Source organism: Populus euphratica, unplaced genomic scaffold (genome assembly GCF_000495115.2).
Source record: "Populus euphratica unplaced genomic scaffold, PopEup_1.0 scaffold46.1, whole genome shotgun sequence".
NCBI lineage: Eukaryota > Viridiplantae > Streptophyta > Magnoliopsida > Malpighiales > Salicaceae > Populus > Populus euphratica.
Genome location: NW_011499852.1, coordinates 3,560,704 through 3,576,798, shown reverse-complemented (window position 1 = coordinate 3,576,798; position 16,095 = coordinate 3,560,704). Strand labels below are relative to the sequence as shown.

The window sequence follows — 16,095 nt, the reverse complement described above, 5'->3', positions numbered from 1 at the left end:
ATTTCCCCAAGGAATTTAATCCCTTGGCTTATAAAACCTGCATGACTGCAAGCTAACAAAACTCCCACAAATGTGATCTCATTGGGTTTAAGCCCGGACTTGCACATGCCTGAAAATATATCTAATGCCTCATTTCCATAACCATGCATACCATATCCCGTGATCATTATATTCCATGATGCTGTGTCCCTATTCCTCATGTTATAAAAAACCATTCCAAATTTACCCCAAAACCCTCTGAATAAAATGCAGCCTAAACCCTCAAACGTTAAACCCTAACATTTCCGACTCGCCTAGAAATGGCTTTCAACTCAGTTCTTCGCCGAGCCTCCAAATCCTTCTTGCCTCTCGCTATCCGCACCGTCGGTTCTCCCAGAACCTTCCAAAATGCTATCCCCACCGCTCTCTTCGTTGAAAACCGCACCACTCTACGAAACTTCCTTCCATTTTCACATTTCTCAACAGCGGCCACTTCGGAGAAACCGATCGCCGATGACAATTTGATTCGAGCTCTTGAAAATGAGATCGATTGCGCCGAGGAACCCCAAGATGTCGGTTTTTTCTCTCTCCCTTTTTTAACATAAATTATGAGTTTTGCTCTTCTTTTATGATATGCTTTTTGGTTATTCATGTTTAACATATATTATCTAGTCTTTTAATTTCGAGGCTTAGAGTTTTGTCAGCATAATACTCTGTTTTCTTTTCTCTGTTGTTTAATTTGAGAGTTGTTTTACTTGTTGCCTAATTTTTATTTTCTTGTTTCTTTGAATTTCCAAGCTATGTGCTGGTAGATAATAAATTCTAAAATCTTGATGAGCAAAAAAACATCTTTTAATTAAAAATGTGTTTTTTACTGACATGTAAACAGGTAGAGGAAATCCCAAATGAATTTCCTTTCAAAATTGAAGATAATCCCGGGGAGAGGACCATTTCACTAAATAGAAAGTTCCAAGATGAAACTATCAAAATTGAAGTTGACATGCTGAATGTTTCAATGGATGTCGAGGATACCGATGACAATACCAAGGACTCAGATGTCTCTAGCATTCCATTGGTTGTGAGTATTTCCAAGGGAAGTGGTCAGTATATGGAGTTTGGTGTCACTGCTTTCCCCGACGAGATCACAATTGATAGCTTGTCAATTAAAAACCCAGAAAATTCGGATGAACTTGCATATGCAGGACCTGATTTTAAGTAAGTTTACTACGTGGACCGTTCATTGTTTTAATCCTTGGGTGGTTTTTGGTTCATTTCTGACATGGTTTTTTCTTTGGCAGTGATTTGGATGAGAATTTGCAGAATGCTTTCCACAAGCATCTCGAGATTAGAGGGATCAAACCTAGCACAACAAATGTTTTGTTCGACTACATGGCCAACAAAGATAACAAAGAATACTTGCTATGGCTGAAGAACCTCAAGAATTTTGTGGAGAAGTAACTCCTTGGAGGAGAAACAACTGTTTAAGGGTGGCCAGTTTATGTAGCTGATGGCAATATCTGCCTACTGTAGTGATATAGTTTTGTTTTGAAATGTTTTTGCTTCTGGACTTGATCATGTTTAGGAAGGAGCTAGTATTGAAACCCATGTCAGGGATATTAGTTAGTCATTTTTTAACCTGCCAAGGATAAGAAAGGGCAGATGCTGTCCAAGTTCTAAACTATTTTCAAATAAGTGATGTGAGATTCGAACATGATTCATGGTTTGTTGATCTAACTATTCTCAGTCATGTTTCTTTATCTCACAGTTTTTGGCTGTTGATAAGCATGCAAATAGGTGCTAAAGTTGATCTTGATGCGCATACAATCTTATTACATAACTGATTTGGTGCTGCAAAACTTTGGAATCGGTATATCTTTTATGCACATGCCTTGTTTCTGCTGCAATGAAGGGAAGTAGTTAATATGCAATCTCTCCTGGGAAATTTCAATCCATGAGATTTTTCCGGAAGTGAATTGGGGAAGAAATGTTTCTTTATTGTAAGATTTTTTTCACTCTTCCTTTAATGGTTGGTGAGTAAGCTTGGGTTTAGCTTGTTTTGTCGCAGATAAAGGTTAGTGGCTATTTGTCTTTATGGATTCTTTCTCACGCTATTTTCCAGATTTTGGCGGTTACATAAAGAAGAAAATGTTTTGCAAATTCTGGTTGTTATCGTATAATTGGAGTAGAGGGAACTACTCAAGCTTCTTGCCGCCTTGGAAAGGATTAATTGTTTAGTACAGGTCCTATCGCTTTAAAAGGTAATTGTTTTCCTTTGCATCTGGGGGTAGTTTTGCTAGCAACTGATTAAATTTTTTGATAAGCCAGTAAATGTCCGTGCCAGATAAAGACTCAAATCCGCCCGCAACTCTTGACTCCGGCAATCAAATACAAGCAGTTGTTTTTGCGTTGTGTTGGTTATCTAGAAGTGAATCTTCTTCCCTGAAGGTGCCCCATTTGTAAACAGTGGTAGGTAGGACTTGAGGAATTCCTGATACCATATTAGAATGCTTAACATAAAAGACTAAAATTTTACTCCGTATCTTCAGTAGCTGTCCCATAACTCCGTCAGGTCGTTTTAGCCAACAAGGAGCATATTTGCTTAATCTAATAACTGTCTAATGCTATAATTTAGAGTTACAGTTTACACGGATATTCTCTTTCACAAAAGGGAAATGCCATTAACATTTTCACATTTATCGTGTAAAGATCCATTTTTTTGCTGTGAAGCTCTAGGAATGAGACCATCAATTCATTCGTTCACCCAGTACATGAAATTTACTTTTTATCTCTATGAGTTGGGCATCAACTGACCACTAAATACCTTGTCTCCCACGTGAAAATTCGTGTTGAGTTATAGTTGCCTCCAAAAACGTCTTTTCTTCATCTTCCATTCCAAAGGAACAACGTTTCTAACTTTCTATAGCAGTTTCACTGTTATGCACGTATGACAGAAGAAAATGGATAAAGAAAAAAAACGTGGACCTCTATTTTGATCTGAATACGGGTACAAAGATCTCATATGTTCGCCCAGGGACACGGAAAGCCCCACCTGGTATCATCGGGGAAGCTGTCAAATCTTCTGTCAATGTTCTTTTTTTCTTACAATCAATTCCATCTGCTCTTCCCAGACTCCTCTAAGATTAATTTCTATAGAAATGCTGGAAATGAACTGAGTTTGGATTGCTTTCAACTTTATGCAGGCCGGCTACAGGCATGTTGCCTGTGCTAGAGTCTACGGTAACCAAAAAGAGGTAACCATTTCTTACTTTCACCACTTCTTACTTTCATGTTATCTGAGGCGAATAAATTCACCTTCTATAACACCAGTTATCTTCCATTTCGAAGTTTGAAGACACCTGCTTCGTGTTTGTTATCATTCCTGTTTTTGGCCTTTGTAAAGTAAATAGAGATATTTCAAGCCTTGTGTTGATGTAATGCAGACAGGGGTAGCATTGAAGGAACTGTTATGCAGTGGGGAAGGGAACTCAGTGAGATGTTCATCACCTCTAGCACTTTATTATATGTTTTTGCCACTCATCGTTCTTGATTTGGACTCGAACTGAAATTGCTTATAGATGATTGGTGATCACCATCGAATTTTGAAGTCAGGAGCATATCTTTAGTTTAGGACCCTGATCTTGGCCTAAAGCCAACTCTGTTTAAGCAATCAAGTCATTATTACTTGAGACTGTGTTAGTTATGAAATTTTCAGGGGCAGCGACCAAGCTCCTGAAGACGTTTCAAGGGCACTGAGCAAGAGTTTAGAAGATCTGCATCTTGATTATATTGATCGATATCTTATATGCGTTTATTATGCATTGAGTTATATTTGCAAATTAACTGGAATTCGTCTCTCGGTAGTGCTCTAGACAATTTTTTTGTCACTGATTTTTATCTTTAGAACCTTTTTTATAATTGTGAAAAAATCTCTCTTTCGGGTATATGCCCTTCTGGGTTCGCCAGGATCTTGGATTAAAGGAGAGATCTTAAAGGAACCAGTGCGGTTGAAATTACTGAAAAGCTAAACAAATCGCCTGCACAAGTAGCTCTTCCCTGGGGTATTCACAGTGGTCACAATTTCTTCCAAAGGGTGTAAATGGATCAAGGAAAACTTAAGCTTATTTGATTGGCATATCCCTCCAGAGCTCTTCTCAAAATTCACAGAAATCCACCAGGTAAAATTATATAATTGTAAGCCGCTACGATGGATACTTGTAAATGTTATAAATTATATTTACGATAGCAACTATTATTTATAGTTTGCAAAGATTTTATATTTATCATGAAATATATTTGATGACAAAGAGACTTGAAATTTTTTGTTGTTGTTGTTTTTCCCTTATTTTACATATTTTTTTATTTAAAAGGAGATTATAAAATATTATTTAAATGAGGTATTTCAATCATTTTTCTTTCTATTTTTTAGGGTATACTCTCAACTAAATAAAAGAAGAAACTTCAGCAATCAAGATAACATCTTTAAAGTAAAATAAGAGGATTCAGAGGTGACACAAATAGATATTCTTTCATTTACAAGATCTAGATTCAGCTGCAAGAGATTTAATATAAAAAAATATAATTTTGGACTGTTTTGATAACTTGTATTAATCTGAAAAAATTTTAAGATTTAATTAATATTTAAAATAATTATATTTTAATTTTAGAATTTTTATTTTTATTGGGTTTGTTTTGACCCAAAATTAATGTTTAAACTTATTTTAAACATCAGACTTGAGCTTAATTAAGTTTTAGTTAAGATTTATTGGTTTGTAGTTCACTGTAAAACCATTAGAGTTATTATATAAGATTATATTATGTTTTGTTTTGCTGCAAGTTTGAGTAATTTTTAAAAATTAATGAATATTCAGTTTTATCTGAGCAAATTTTTTTTATTAGAACAAAAAATTATTATAATATAACTGATTTTATAACATCATTTATACTCATCAAATATTAACTCTAGATTAAAGTTCAAATAAACCTGATTATTCAGGTTTTTTTTTTTCTCCTATGAGAAGTTATCATTTTCAGAATTCCGTGACTAGATTCGTAACATATTGATATTAATGTGATTGACCACACACGTCCTGCATATTGTTTATTCTTTACTTTTGACACCAGGTTTTAAGACCAATGAATAACATCAGTATTGTTGTCTGCTGAAATGGAAATTTATCTTCGTAAGTTCTATGGATAAAATCATAATCACAATAATAATAGCATCAGAAAACCATAACAAGCACAGCCCCACTAGCTGAGCAGAATGCTATGCGCATGCAGGGTATAATTATTGGTTTTTATTATTATTATTATTATTCACATGAGTGTCCAAACCAGTTCAAGTTAATTTGTACCTTAACTAATTTTTATGAATTCTAAAATTAAGTTACACATTCACCAACATTTCACTTGTACATGGTGAAGCTCTTGTAGTAACTTGAAGGCCTGACATGAGAAGAGACCGATCCTGACCTTCACTTTGAACATGTATTAAATTTCCATTCAATTGAAGGGCTGTATGATCTGACGTTAGAATGAGAGCCAAAATTTATTCACTCCATCTTCTGATCAAGAAAGTAAGTTTGTTTGCTTTCCCATCAATCGTGGAGAAAAAAGAATTCCAAAAAAATATATTATACAAGGTGTGATGACAGCCATTCAGCACATTCCCAATCCTAGAGAAGTGGAACATATCCATGCTCACGAATGTGGGCAGCCAATAAGTGCAATTCTGGATAAATCAACCTGGCTTCAGGATGGTTCCGGTCACCATTAATAAAAGTATTCATGCCATTCTTGAGTTCAATCCAGCTACATCCTGGTGTCTTCTTCACATCTTGTTGCCTCATTGTATGTCTAATGTCTAACACTTCCTGATATCGACCAGCTGCCACATAAGCATTTGACATCAATACATAATTGCCGCAGTGTGCAGGATTGAGCTCAAATACTTTTTGTGCAGCTACCTCAGCTAGATCAACGTTACCATAGAGCTGACATGCTGCCAACAAAGCCCTCCATACAACTGGATTGGTCTGAATAGGAATTGTTACAGCCAACTTATACGCTTCCTCAAGCTGCCCAGCTCGCCCAAGCATGTCAATAACGCAAGTATAATGCTGAATGGTTGGAACCACACCATGTTTCAGCTCCATTTCCCCAAGGAATTTAATCCCTTGGCTTATAAAACCTGCATGACTGCAAGCTAACAAAACTCCCACAAATGTGATCTCATTGGGTTTAAGCCCGGACTTGCACATGCCTGAAAATATATCTAATGCCTCATTTCCATAACCATGCATACCATATCCCGTGATCATTATATTCCATGATGCTGTGTCCCTATTCCTCATGTTATAAAAAACCATTCCAGCATCTCTCATACTCCCGCATTTAGCATACATGTCCATAAGAGCATTAATAGTTTGCAAACTATACGTATTTTCACTCTCACCATCCTTGACAAACCCATTAACAATCATGTAGCCATGAATCTCTCTACCTCGAACCAGGGCAGCAAGATGAGAGCACGCAGGAAGAATGGTAGTAATTGTAACTAAATCAAGCTGAACCCCATCACGTAACATTCTATCAAACAACCTCAACGTTCCATCATGATCACTACAAAGCTCGTTAGCAGATAAAATTGAATTCCACGAAAATATATCCTTCTCGTTCATCGTCTCAAAAATTTCTAATGCATCAACAACACACCTACACTTCCCATACATATCAATCAATGCATTGCAAACTGAAACGCAAGAATCAAACCCCATTTTTATCATGAACCCATGAACCAGCCTTCCATTATCGAAATCCCCCCTTACAGCAAAAACCGACAAAATCCCACTAACGGTAAACTTACTCATCAAAACCCCTTCTTGACTCATTTCCCTGCAAACTCCTAACGCCTCATCGAACCGACCAATCTGTGCATACCCATTAACCATCGAACTCCATAATACAACATCCCTGTCAGGAATTTCATCGAACAACTCACGTGCCTCTTTCATTAACTCAGACTTCAAGTAACTACTAACCAAAGAACTACCCACATACATGTCCAAGTCCAAACCAAGTTTAAGCACCAACCCATGAATCTTTTTCACTTGGAAAACCTCCATAACCTCACATAACCCTTTAATTAAACACGGAAACGTATACTTATCCGGCAAAACCCCCGCCTGTCTCATTTCCTCATAAACTCCCAACCCATCTTGTGGCAGCCCATTTAAAACAAACCCGGAAATCAATGCATTATATGCAAAAACATTACGGGCATAATCAGCGGTGCGGTTAAGAACTAAAAGGGCCTGGTTCATTTGGTTGCATTTAGCATACATGTTGATGAGACTCGTGGTGGATGAGGGTGAGGAGGAGGAAAGGCCGGTGATGAGCAATTGAGCATGAAGTTGTTGACCCTTTTTGAGGTTCTTGCCAATAGCACATTGTTGAAGAGAAGCAATAATGCAGGTAGTGATATTATAGGGTGGGTTCGCAGATGATGATGAGGTAGAGAAGTTGAGGAGGGTGGAAGTAGGGCTTCTGGACAAGATGGTTCTTTTCAGCATATGACCATGAATTCCGAACCCAGAAGCCAAGGCAAGAAACAGTCCACCTTGCGAGACGAGACGCTTGAAATTCTTTACAAATGCTTCCACTAACTGAGCCGTCAGATTTGTGGACCAGTAACAGCTTGTAGCTCCCGTGCCATAAACCAAGAAACTCAGGGAAGAGGTTTTTCTCATTCAACATTCCCTTATTTTCATAGAAGTTGAATTGTAATTTCTCTAGACAGTACTGCATGCCTTGTTTTTATTCCAATTAAAAAACTAGCGTCCATTCAATTCCTTATATATATATATATATTAAATTTTTAAGAAAATTTCTTCGCTATATATGGCCTAAGATTTACAAAAGTTTCTTGATAAAAATCTATTTGTAGTTTAAAATTTATAATTATCTATAAAAATCTATTTGTAGTTTAAAATTTATTTGGGTTTTATTAAATATTTATAAATTAATTATTAATCAATATGATGTTCGATTAATAAAATATTTATAATTATAGAAACTAATTTAAATTTTAAAATAAGATGTCTAACAATATCTTAAGCATAAACAACTGAGTTTTATTGTGTTGTGAAGGTGTCCAAGTTTAAAGGATATATTATTTATAATGAAACAAATATTTATTTCTCTGAAATTACATGTGATAATTTGAAACTTATAATACTTTAATGATTTATTTAAACTTCTAATTCAAAACATTTATTAACTTCTTATAATTTCCTCTTTTTTTATGCTTTGCAAAGACAATTGACATAGTCAAATGATGCATAATAATAATAATAAAATTACTCCATCAAATACGCGTGATAGTTTTTGAAAGAAAGCATTGATAATATATATATATATATATTATTTCTCAACTTAATGTGAGGTTCGTTTTTTCTTACAAGCATGTTGAATACTTATTAATTATTTTTAAAATATAATTTATATATGAACAGATTTATTATCAAAACAAAAACTAATTGAGAAGTAGAAATTACAATTATTAATTTTTTACAAAGTAGTGTTTATTGCATCAGCTTTTGTTTTTCTATTATTAAATTATTTTTTAAAATTTTATTATTTAAAATTAAATTTTATAATTTATTTAGATTTATTTCAGGGTTATCTAGATTCTTGACTCGGGTCACAATTTTTGTGAGTTAACTTGGTTGGCTAGATTTTTTTGTATTTTTTTTAAATTTTATTCTTAAATGTTAAATTAATTAAGAATTAAACTTTATAATTTATTTTCTATAGGGTTATCTTAATCTCATAGTCCGAGTCACGAGTTTGGTGGTTAACCCGAATTAACTCTAATTTTTTTTTGTCTCTTTTATAATTGATTTTTATTTTTAATTTCATCCTTTAAATTTGTATTGATTTGTAATTAAGCTTCACACTTTATTTTGATTTCCTTTATATTAGGTTATTCTGATCTTAATACACAAATTTGATATATTACATTTGGTTGACTCGGGTTATTTTTTTAATTATTTTTTTTAATTTCATCATTCAATATTAAGTTAATTGAGAATTGAATTTCAAAATACTTTTTTATTTGTTTGTTATGAGATTATCGTGGACTTATGACTTTAATTATAAATTTTATATGTTAATCTAGGTTGACCCATGTTGATTTAATATATTATCATCTCAATACTTTTTTTTAAAAAAATCTTTTTTTAAATTATTTTTGAGTCAAACTATATTGTTTTATAATTTTCCAAGTTACCTTTGAATTTGCCAAATCGACCGGGTCAATCCTTATGCAATTTTAAAAAACTTTCTTCTTGAAAACACATTAATAATGCCTAATTTTTCTTTTTTACATTTTTTTTTAAATTAATCTAGCTTCTAGTATAGTGTGAGTAAATAATCCAATATCTTTACTAAAAGAACCAGATGTATTTATAGTGCTTCATAATTCATATAAACAATGAAATACCTCAATTTGTTTTTCTAATTTTTCAAGATTTTTTTTATTTTCCTTTTATTTTTAAAAATGTTTCTAGCTTTCAAATATTTTTCTTTCAATTTCATCATTTAATGTTTTATTAATTTTGAATCTATTTTTTCATTTGCTTTTTATTAGTATCGCAATTTCAAACAAATATCATAATATTAGGTTAGTAATCAATTTTTATAAGCACCTATTTTTATTATCATATAATTAAATAAATAAATATCTTAAATTTAATAGAGTTCATGATCTAAGTCGCAAGTTTTGCGAGTTAAATTAGAAAGCTAAATTGATACAATGTGTTGTTGTTTCAATGTTAAAAAAATATACCATTTAGAATTTTTTTAAAGTCAAACCACACTTTTATCGGGCATCCAAGTTGTTTTCAAACCCATAAAATCAATTAAGTTATGTAGAGTCAACTCTATTACTAGTTAATTTTAAATTTTGGCTAAGAAAAGGTCAAGAGATTTCAAGTCTAACTCGTTGAGAATGGTTTAATAATAATACTAAATAGTTTATATTTTTTAAAAATGTCATCTTTTATTTTTTTATTAATTTAATCCTTCAATATTTAATTTATTTTAATTAGGCTTCAAAATTTATTTCATCTTGTTTTATATAAATTTTTCATACTTTTAAATAATTGTTCTGATATTTTATTGATGTTTTTATTATACAATTATCTATTTTTGTTATTATATCATTAAATAAAAAATAATTTTAAAAAATAAAGTTAATAAAACTAGATAATGTAAGGGCAACTCTCGTAAAACTAATTTTAAACTACTACGCCTAGGTAAATAATCAGCTTAGTGAAATTTATGATTAATTTCCTAAATTAAATTTAATAACAATGTCAAAAATTTTATTTAAGGTTGGATATTTTTTTAGATTCAAAGTTTTTTTAAACCAACCCGCAACATATTTCAAGTAAAAAAAAAATCTAATCAAGTAATACTTTGAAACATGTGAGGAAAGCATTATAGCTTCCCTCACATGTTATTAAGAATTGTTACAATGTTTTTTTTTTTCAATTTCTTTCTTTTCTTCTAGTTTTTTAATTTTTTCCCCATTTTTTTTTGTATTTTTTCACTATATATATAAAGACACACACATGATAGATGTTCTTTTTTTTTTTTTAGAATTAATCAATTATTTTTTAACAATTTCATTATAACATAGAGGGACAACATTGCCATATTATCAGTGATTATAAATTTGTTTTTTCTTGTATTTGTTTCCAAGATGAATCCAGATTAGGATTAGCAAGCAATGCAATATGCACAACAAATCATGATGGAGAAAAGCTAAAAAATATATTTGATGTTTGAAATCTTGGGTATATTTATGTATGTGATAATTGTCATCTTTTAAAATGAATTTTATTTAAAAATATATTAAAATAATATTTTTTAGTTTTTTAAAATTTATTTTAGATATTAACATATCAAAATGATTTAAAAATATTAAAAAAATAATTTTAAACAAAAAATATTTTCAAATTTTAGAAAAATAGTGTTTTAATTGCACTGCTAAATGGCCTCCTATATAAATAAAAATGCATTCCTTATTATATTTAATCCCATTAAAAATTGTTTGCAGTTGAAATAAACTATTTTGTAATTGAGTCTTACCCCTTTTTAGAAAGTTGTTGACTTTTTTTGCTTAACTTTTGGAGTCTTATTTACGTAATAGTTGAATTTGATAAAGAGTTGCCTAGCAATTTTTTATTAACATAATTACATTGAACTCTTAGTGCAGCCTATACTCCTGGATTAGCTTCTTTATTTGTCATGCTAATAATTAAAAACTGGTTTCTCCTGGATTGATTAAATAGTTTCAACGATTTGATTAGCTCATAAAATTCCTGTATTTTTTTTTTCACTCATGTTACTGTAATGGTTGTTTCCTGATTTTTCTTCTTTTATTTATTTTTAAGTAGCTTTAAAGCAGCGCAGGTAATAATTATTCAATCGCTCACTTTTTTTTATTTATAATTTTTTTATTTATTTTTAATAGGAGACTCCACAGATAATGGATTAGCCCAATAGGCTACAAGATCCATTGATACCAGAAGTCCCAATTCTATCCGAAAAGAATAAAACGGCGTAGGAATCTTGAGCTTTAGATCGAACGAAATCCATCTTGGGATGCATGGCGTGCCGCGTTAGTAATATCAACTGTCTCCGGGCATACCCTCCTTCTACGCCGCGTTTCTCGCCCCAATGTCATCACCAAAACCCTAACTCTCCTCCTCTCCTACTTAATAATCATTCCTTTCCCCCTCCACTTACCCTCAAACCCCATCTTCCAAAACAGGTAATTACTAAATATGTACATTCTTTTTTATTATTTTCAATAAATATTATTACTAATGGAGAATATTGCCCGGCCGTCTCTGTCTTTCACTTAACAGATGATGTCGTGCTCCGTTACTCTTCGGCGCAGCTTTGTTACTGTGAAGTCTCACATGGCCACTGCCGAGGAGATGTCTATTTCTGAGGACCGCATGCTTGTCAGTCCCCATTTCTTGATCTCTGTTAACTCCATTTATTTTACTGTCTTGTTAAAATTAGTATTTTTTTCAGGTATTTGTGCCTCCACATCCATTGATAAAGCACTGGGTTTCCGTTTTGAGAAATGAACAAACTCCTTCCCCGATTTTCAGTTAGTTTGGACTCAGTCCCTTTTTTATTTTAATTTATTTTCTGTATTTTTTTATTTTTTTTATATTTTTGTTTCAGGGAATGCTATGGCTGAGTTAGGCAGGATACTTATGTATGAAGCTTCAAGGGACTGGTTGGTTAGTTTCTTTAATTTCACTTTGTTTCGTCCTGTCCTTGATTCTTTTCCTCTCTTTGAATGTCCGTTATAATTTTTTGACAAATGTGAATCTCGGGTTTAGTAAAAATATTAAGAACTTCTGATAAATGGGAATTTTGGATTTGTCAAGAACTTAAGAAACTCTATTGTGCATTGTTGATTGTTTTTTTAAGCAGTTCATGGGAGAAATTTTTATTCTTAATGAGTTGTTTTTAATGGTTTCATGTTCTCTTACTTGATTTTCTGTTTTGTTGCTGCTAGCCTATGGTCACTGGAGAGATTCAGTCACCGATGGGAGTTGCATCTGTTGAATTTATTGATCCAAGAGAGCCTGTGGCAGTGAGTTAATAATTGCAGAATTTCAATGGTGTTTTCCTTTATTGTTGCTACTCTGCTGTTGACTTTGTCAATCAATTTTTGTTTCTATGTTAAAGTATTTGTTTCTGTGGTACGGTTGTAATGAAAGTGTTATGATCTAATTGAATGCTGTAGCTGGGTGATGAGTTAATTTTTTCTTCTGTTTTGAAGATTATTCCAATCTTGCGAGCTGGTCTTGCTCTTGCAGAACATGCATCATCAATTCTGCCAGCAACCAAAACATACCATCTAGGTACGTTCACACGTACTAAATATGAGAGCAAAGACGGGGCAAAGTGCGCCCCCCCCATCTTTTGAGATGTCATTACAGTCATGATATCAATGATAAGATTCCTTATAATTGTCCCTATAGATTTGGGATTAAATCCTGTCCATGCCTGCAATGGGCTGTAGGTCTACTACCTATTTTCTTGGGGTCAGCTATTTAAAAGAAACTGCAAAATGATAGTTATTCTAAAATTGTTTGCATCAAGCTAAGCAGCTTTCAAATTTTACTTTTCCATTTTCCCTAGAGAATGAGAGATCTATGATTGTCTATTATGACAACATTGTTGGTTTAAGAATTGTAATTGTCTTGTTCTTTTGTTTGTTCTCTTGCAATAGGGATAAGTAGAGATGACGAGACACTTCAACCAACAATATATCTGAATAAGTAAGAATTTTCTGTCTGAGAAATAAGGAAATGTTTATCATACCCTCCGTTTGCATTATATGATTCTGTCATCTATTAATTTCAAATACTAATGAATTGGAATCTTCTCATCTCTTTTTATTAATGTGTACTTCCAGTGCACTGGATCTTCTTTTATTTCCTGTTTGTTTGTCTGGTTTAATTCTTTTACTGTATTTCATCTTAGAATTCGTTTTCTGACCCTCATGTTTATTATTCACATTTTTCAACTATTTCAATAGGTTGCCTGACACATTCCCTGAAGGGTCTCGAGTACTTGTGGTCGATCCTATGCTGGCAACAGGTACTGATCTACTCTGATAAATAGTAATGCCGGCAACACTGTGATAAAGTTGATGACAACACTGTGATAAATTTGAAATTCTTCAATGTAAAGTTTTCTGTTGTCTTTCTTTGATGTTGCAACATGAAATATAACAAACCATCCTGTAGTGCAGAACCATAGTACTGGTTATATAAAGCAAGTAGGATTTGCATAAGCAGTCTCATTTCTACTGCAAGCTTGCAGTCTAACCATTATTGCTTCATTGAAGGACAATAGAAATAAAATACATAGTTATTCCTTCATCTTTCTAAGATATACAGATTTCTAATGAACAGATTAGGTGAAATATTTAGCCATTATCCAGTATATTATTCATCAGTGATATATATATATATATATATATATATATATATATATATATATATATATATATATATATATATATATATATATCTTTCATTGCTTAGCTGGATGAGAAGAAGAAACTCTTGATGACTGTGAATTTATCAATTTTCTTATGAAAATATTTCCAATCCTTTCTTTCTCCTTTCCCTGCCCACCACCACCAAAAAAATGCTTCATGTGATATGTAATTTCTTGTGCTTACTTTTGCATTTATTACTACCACAAAATGTTGCAACTTTTAAGAAAGTTACTTTCCGCAATGGTGGCCTGTAACTATTCCTGATTTTGAGGCATTTTTCTTGATTCCAGGGGGTACGATAGTTGCGTCGCTTGAACTTATTAAGGAACGCGGGGTTGAAAACCAGCAGATCAAAGTGGTAAATAATTCAATCAGAGATCCTGGTTTTTTTTTAAAATCAAGTTTGGCACACTTTTATTCTTCAGAAGTAAATCGGGAGGACGGGTTTTGGTATATGCAGTTGCTTACATGTTATATTTCTTGATTTTTTGTTTGAATGTTTAGCGCATAGTGATTTGCTTTTCTCAAGATCTATTGCCACATCTTGTGTTAAAATAAGATTGAAAATTCCTGTCCAGTGGTTTCTCTTGCTTATATGTTCCAGGAAAGTGTTTTGAAGGCCTGGAAACAATAGCTTTAGGATTGGGAATGCCAAAAAAATGATCATGCAGAATTAAAGATAAAATCTCATGTAGTATGGAAATGATAGGAAAAGATTCATATCATACAACTCTGTGTTGATCTGTTATATTTAAATGCTTGTTGAAGGATTGTCATTAGTTGTTTATTGTTCTGTTATGTGGACAAAAGTGAGAGCTGGGGATGAGGACATGACACCGAGATTCATGAGCTATATATCTGACTCGATGAGCTTGTTAATATCTACTTCCTTTTCTGTGCGCTTTAGACAATCACATGTGTATCTTTGCTTGCATTGTATTTTTGAGTGAATATTATTAGGTGTCATAGGGTTGCCAAATGCAATAACAGCATTCCATGAAAATGCATCAAATTCTAATATTATTTTCATTTTTCTTATCTTACACGGGGTTTGCTTTTACTGCTTAGAAGAAATTCTGCTTCAAGATAAAATGTTCAGCAGTTTAAGGTGTGATGCATAGTGGGTGATTTGGGTTATTGATAATTGTTTCTAGAATATTGGAAGTCTGGTCTTTTAGTCTCTGTTCAAGTGTGTGTGTGTGTGTGCGTGTAAACTTCAGTGAGTAGATTGCTGAAGGAAAAACTGCTGTATGACAGATATCTGCTGTAGCTGCTCCTCCAGCCCTTCAAAAGCTCAGTGAGAAATTCCCAGGGTAGTAATATGCTCAAATGATTTTTTGCAAGTAAATATGGATGAAATATTTGTAAGGCATTTACCGTTTCCTTATTTGGTGATTTTCCAGGCTTCATGTTTACACTGGAATCATAGACCCCACTGTTAACGACAAAGGGTAAGTACCTGTCACCATTATGATACCCAACAAACAGTTAGAGGTGAAGATGTGTGTTTCACCATCTTATTAATCTGTTCTTTTCAGGTTCATAGTTCCTGGACTTGGAGATGCAGGAGATCGCAGCTTCGGAACATGAAGTCCAAGTAGATTTTCATGCATGCCCTAGCCTGTTCTTAATTTCTTGGCTTGCAATTTTGATTATTGAGTGTCACTTATTTCAGCACTTAAAAAGGCTTTCGTGAGTTTTTTGCAATGGTTCAGCTCATAGAAAGGGGGAAAATCAGAAATTGAGGAATTTTGTAAAAGAAAAGAAAATTGTATTCTAATTGGCAAAAAGTTTATTTGCTTGCTTGGCATACTGTGAAGCCACCAATCAAAGCATGCAGTAAAATCACATCAGCCACTTGAAATCGAAGTCTTAGATAGCTTGGATGTTCATGCTTTTTAGTGTCACTTCGACTTATAGAAAATTACTATTGACTTTTGAGTCCTGATTCAGAAGTTTTATATATATAATTCATGACAAAATGAGTTAATTCATGAGCATAAGCAGCTTGCTAG

At 32.9% G+C, this 16,095-nt stretch overlaps 3 protein-coding genes across 4 annotated transcripts; 2 read left to right on the top strand and 1 right to left on the bottom strand.

Moving 5' to 3' along the window:
* The first annotated feature begins 221 nt into the window (after positions 1-221).
* On the top strand, positions 222-1,736 carry LOC105122020 (uncharacterized protein At2g39795, mitochondrial-like). The gene is made up of 3 exons (XM_011020923.1): positions 222-551; positions 869-1,194; positions 1,278-1,736. The coding sequence occupies exons 1-3, from the start codon at positions 300-302 to the stop codon at positions 1,435-1,437; spliced, it is 738 nt and encodes a 245-aa protein (XP_011019225.1). The 5' UTR covers positions 222-299; the 3' UTR covers positions 1,438-1,736.
* Positions 1,737-5,505: 3,769 nt separating this feature from the next.
* Positions 5,506-7,810, bottom strand: LOC105122021 (Pentatricopeptide repeat (PPR) superfamily protein). Its single transcript, XM_011020924.1, has one exon. It carries the CDS (start codon positions 7,725-7,727, stop codon positions 5,655-5,657), a length of 2,073 nt encoding a protein of 690 aa, XP_011019226.1. The 5' UTR covers positions 7,728-7,810; the 3' UTR covers positions 5,506-5,654.
* Positions 7,811-11,552: 3,742 nt separating this feature from the next.
* On the top strand, positions 11,553-16,057 carry UPP (uracil phosphoribosyltransferase). 2 transcript variants are annotated; one of them, XM_011020921.1, is made up of 13 exons: positions 11,553-11,818; positions 11,916-12,014; positions 12,088-12,166; positions 12,244-12,302; positions 12,584-12,661; positions 12,851-12,932; positions 13,304-13,352; positions 13,613-13,674; positions 14,371-14,438; positions 15,338-15,393; positions 15,484-15,531; positions 15,619-15,689; positions 15,756-16,057. In XM_011020921.1, exons 1-12 carry the CDS (start codon positions 11,654-11,656, stop codon positions 15,668-15,670), a joined length of 897 nt encoding a protein of 298 aa, XP_011019223.1. In that variant the 5' UTR covers positions 11,553-11,653; the 3' UTR covers positions 15,671-15,689; positions 15,756-16,057. The 2 variants fall into 2 exon arrangements, with proteins under 2 accessions (XP_011019223.1, XP_011019222.1); XM_011020920.1 differs by having other exon boundaries at positions 15,619-16,050.
* The last annotated feature ends 38 nt before the right edge of the window (positions 16,058-16,095 follow it).

Bases quoted from the DNA above. Each gene is read 5' to 3' on its own strand.
- LOC105122020 (XM_011020923.1), top strand. From the start codon at position 300: ATGGCTTTCAACTCAGTTCTTCGCCGAGCCTCCAAATCCTTCTTGCCT. The intron at 552-868 runs GTCGGTTTTTTC...ACATGTAAACAG, and splicing joins GCGCCGAGGAACCCCAAGAT to GTAGAGGAAATCCCAAATGA. The intron at 1,195-1,277 runs GTAAGTTTACTA...TTTCTTTGGCAG, and splicing joins TATGCAGGACCTGATTTTAA to TGATTTGGATGAGAATTTGC.
- LOC105122021 (XM_011020924.1), bottom strand. From the start codon at position 7,727: ATGAGAAAAACCTCTTCCCTGAGTTTCTTGGTTTATGGCACGGGAGCT.
- UPP (XM_011020921.1), top strand. From the start codon at position 11,654: ATGGCGTGCCGCGTTAGTAATATCAACTGTCTCCGGGCATACCCTCCT. The intron at 12,662-12,850 runs GTGAGTTAATAA...TCTGTTTTGAAG, and splicing joins ATCCAAGAGAGCCTGTGGCA to ATTATTCCAATCTTGCGAGC. The intron at 13,353-13,612 runs GTAAGAATTTTC...CTATTTCAATAG, and splicing joins CCAACAATATATCTGAATAA to GTTGCCTGACACATTCCCTG.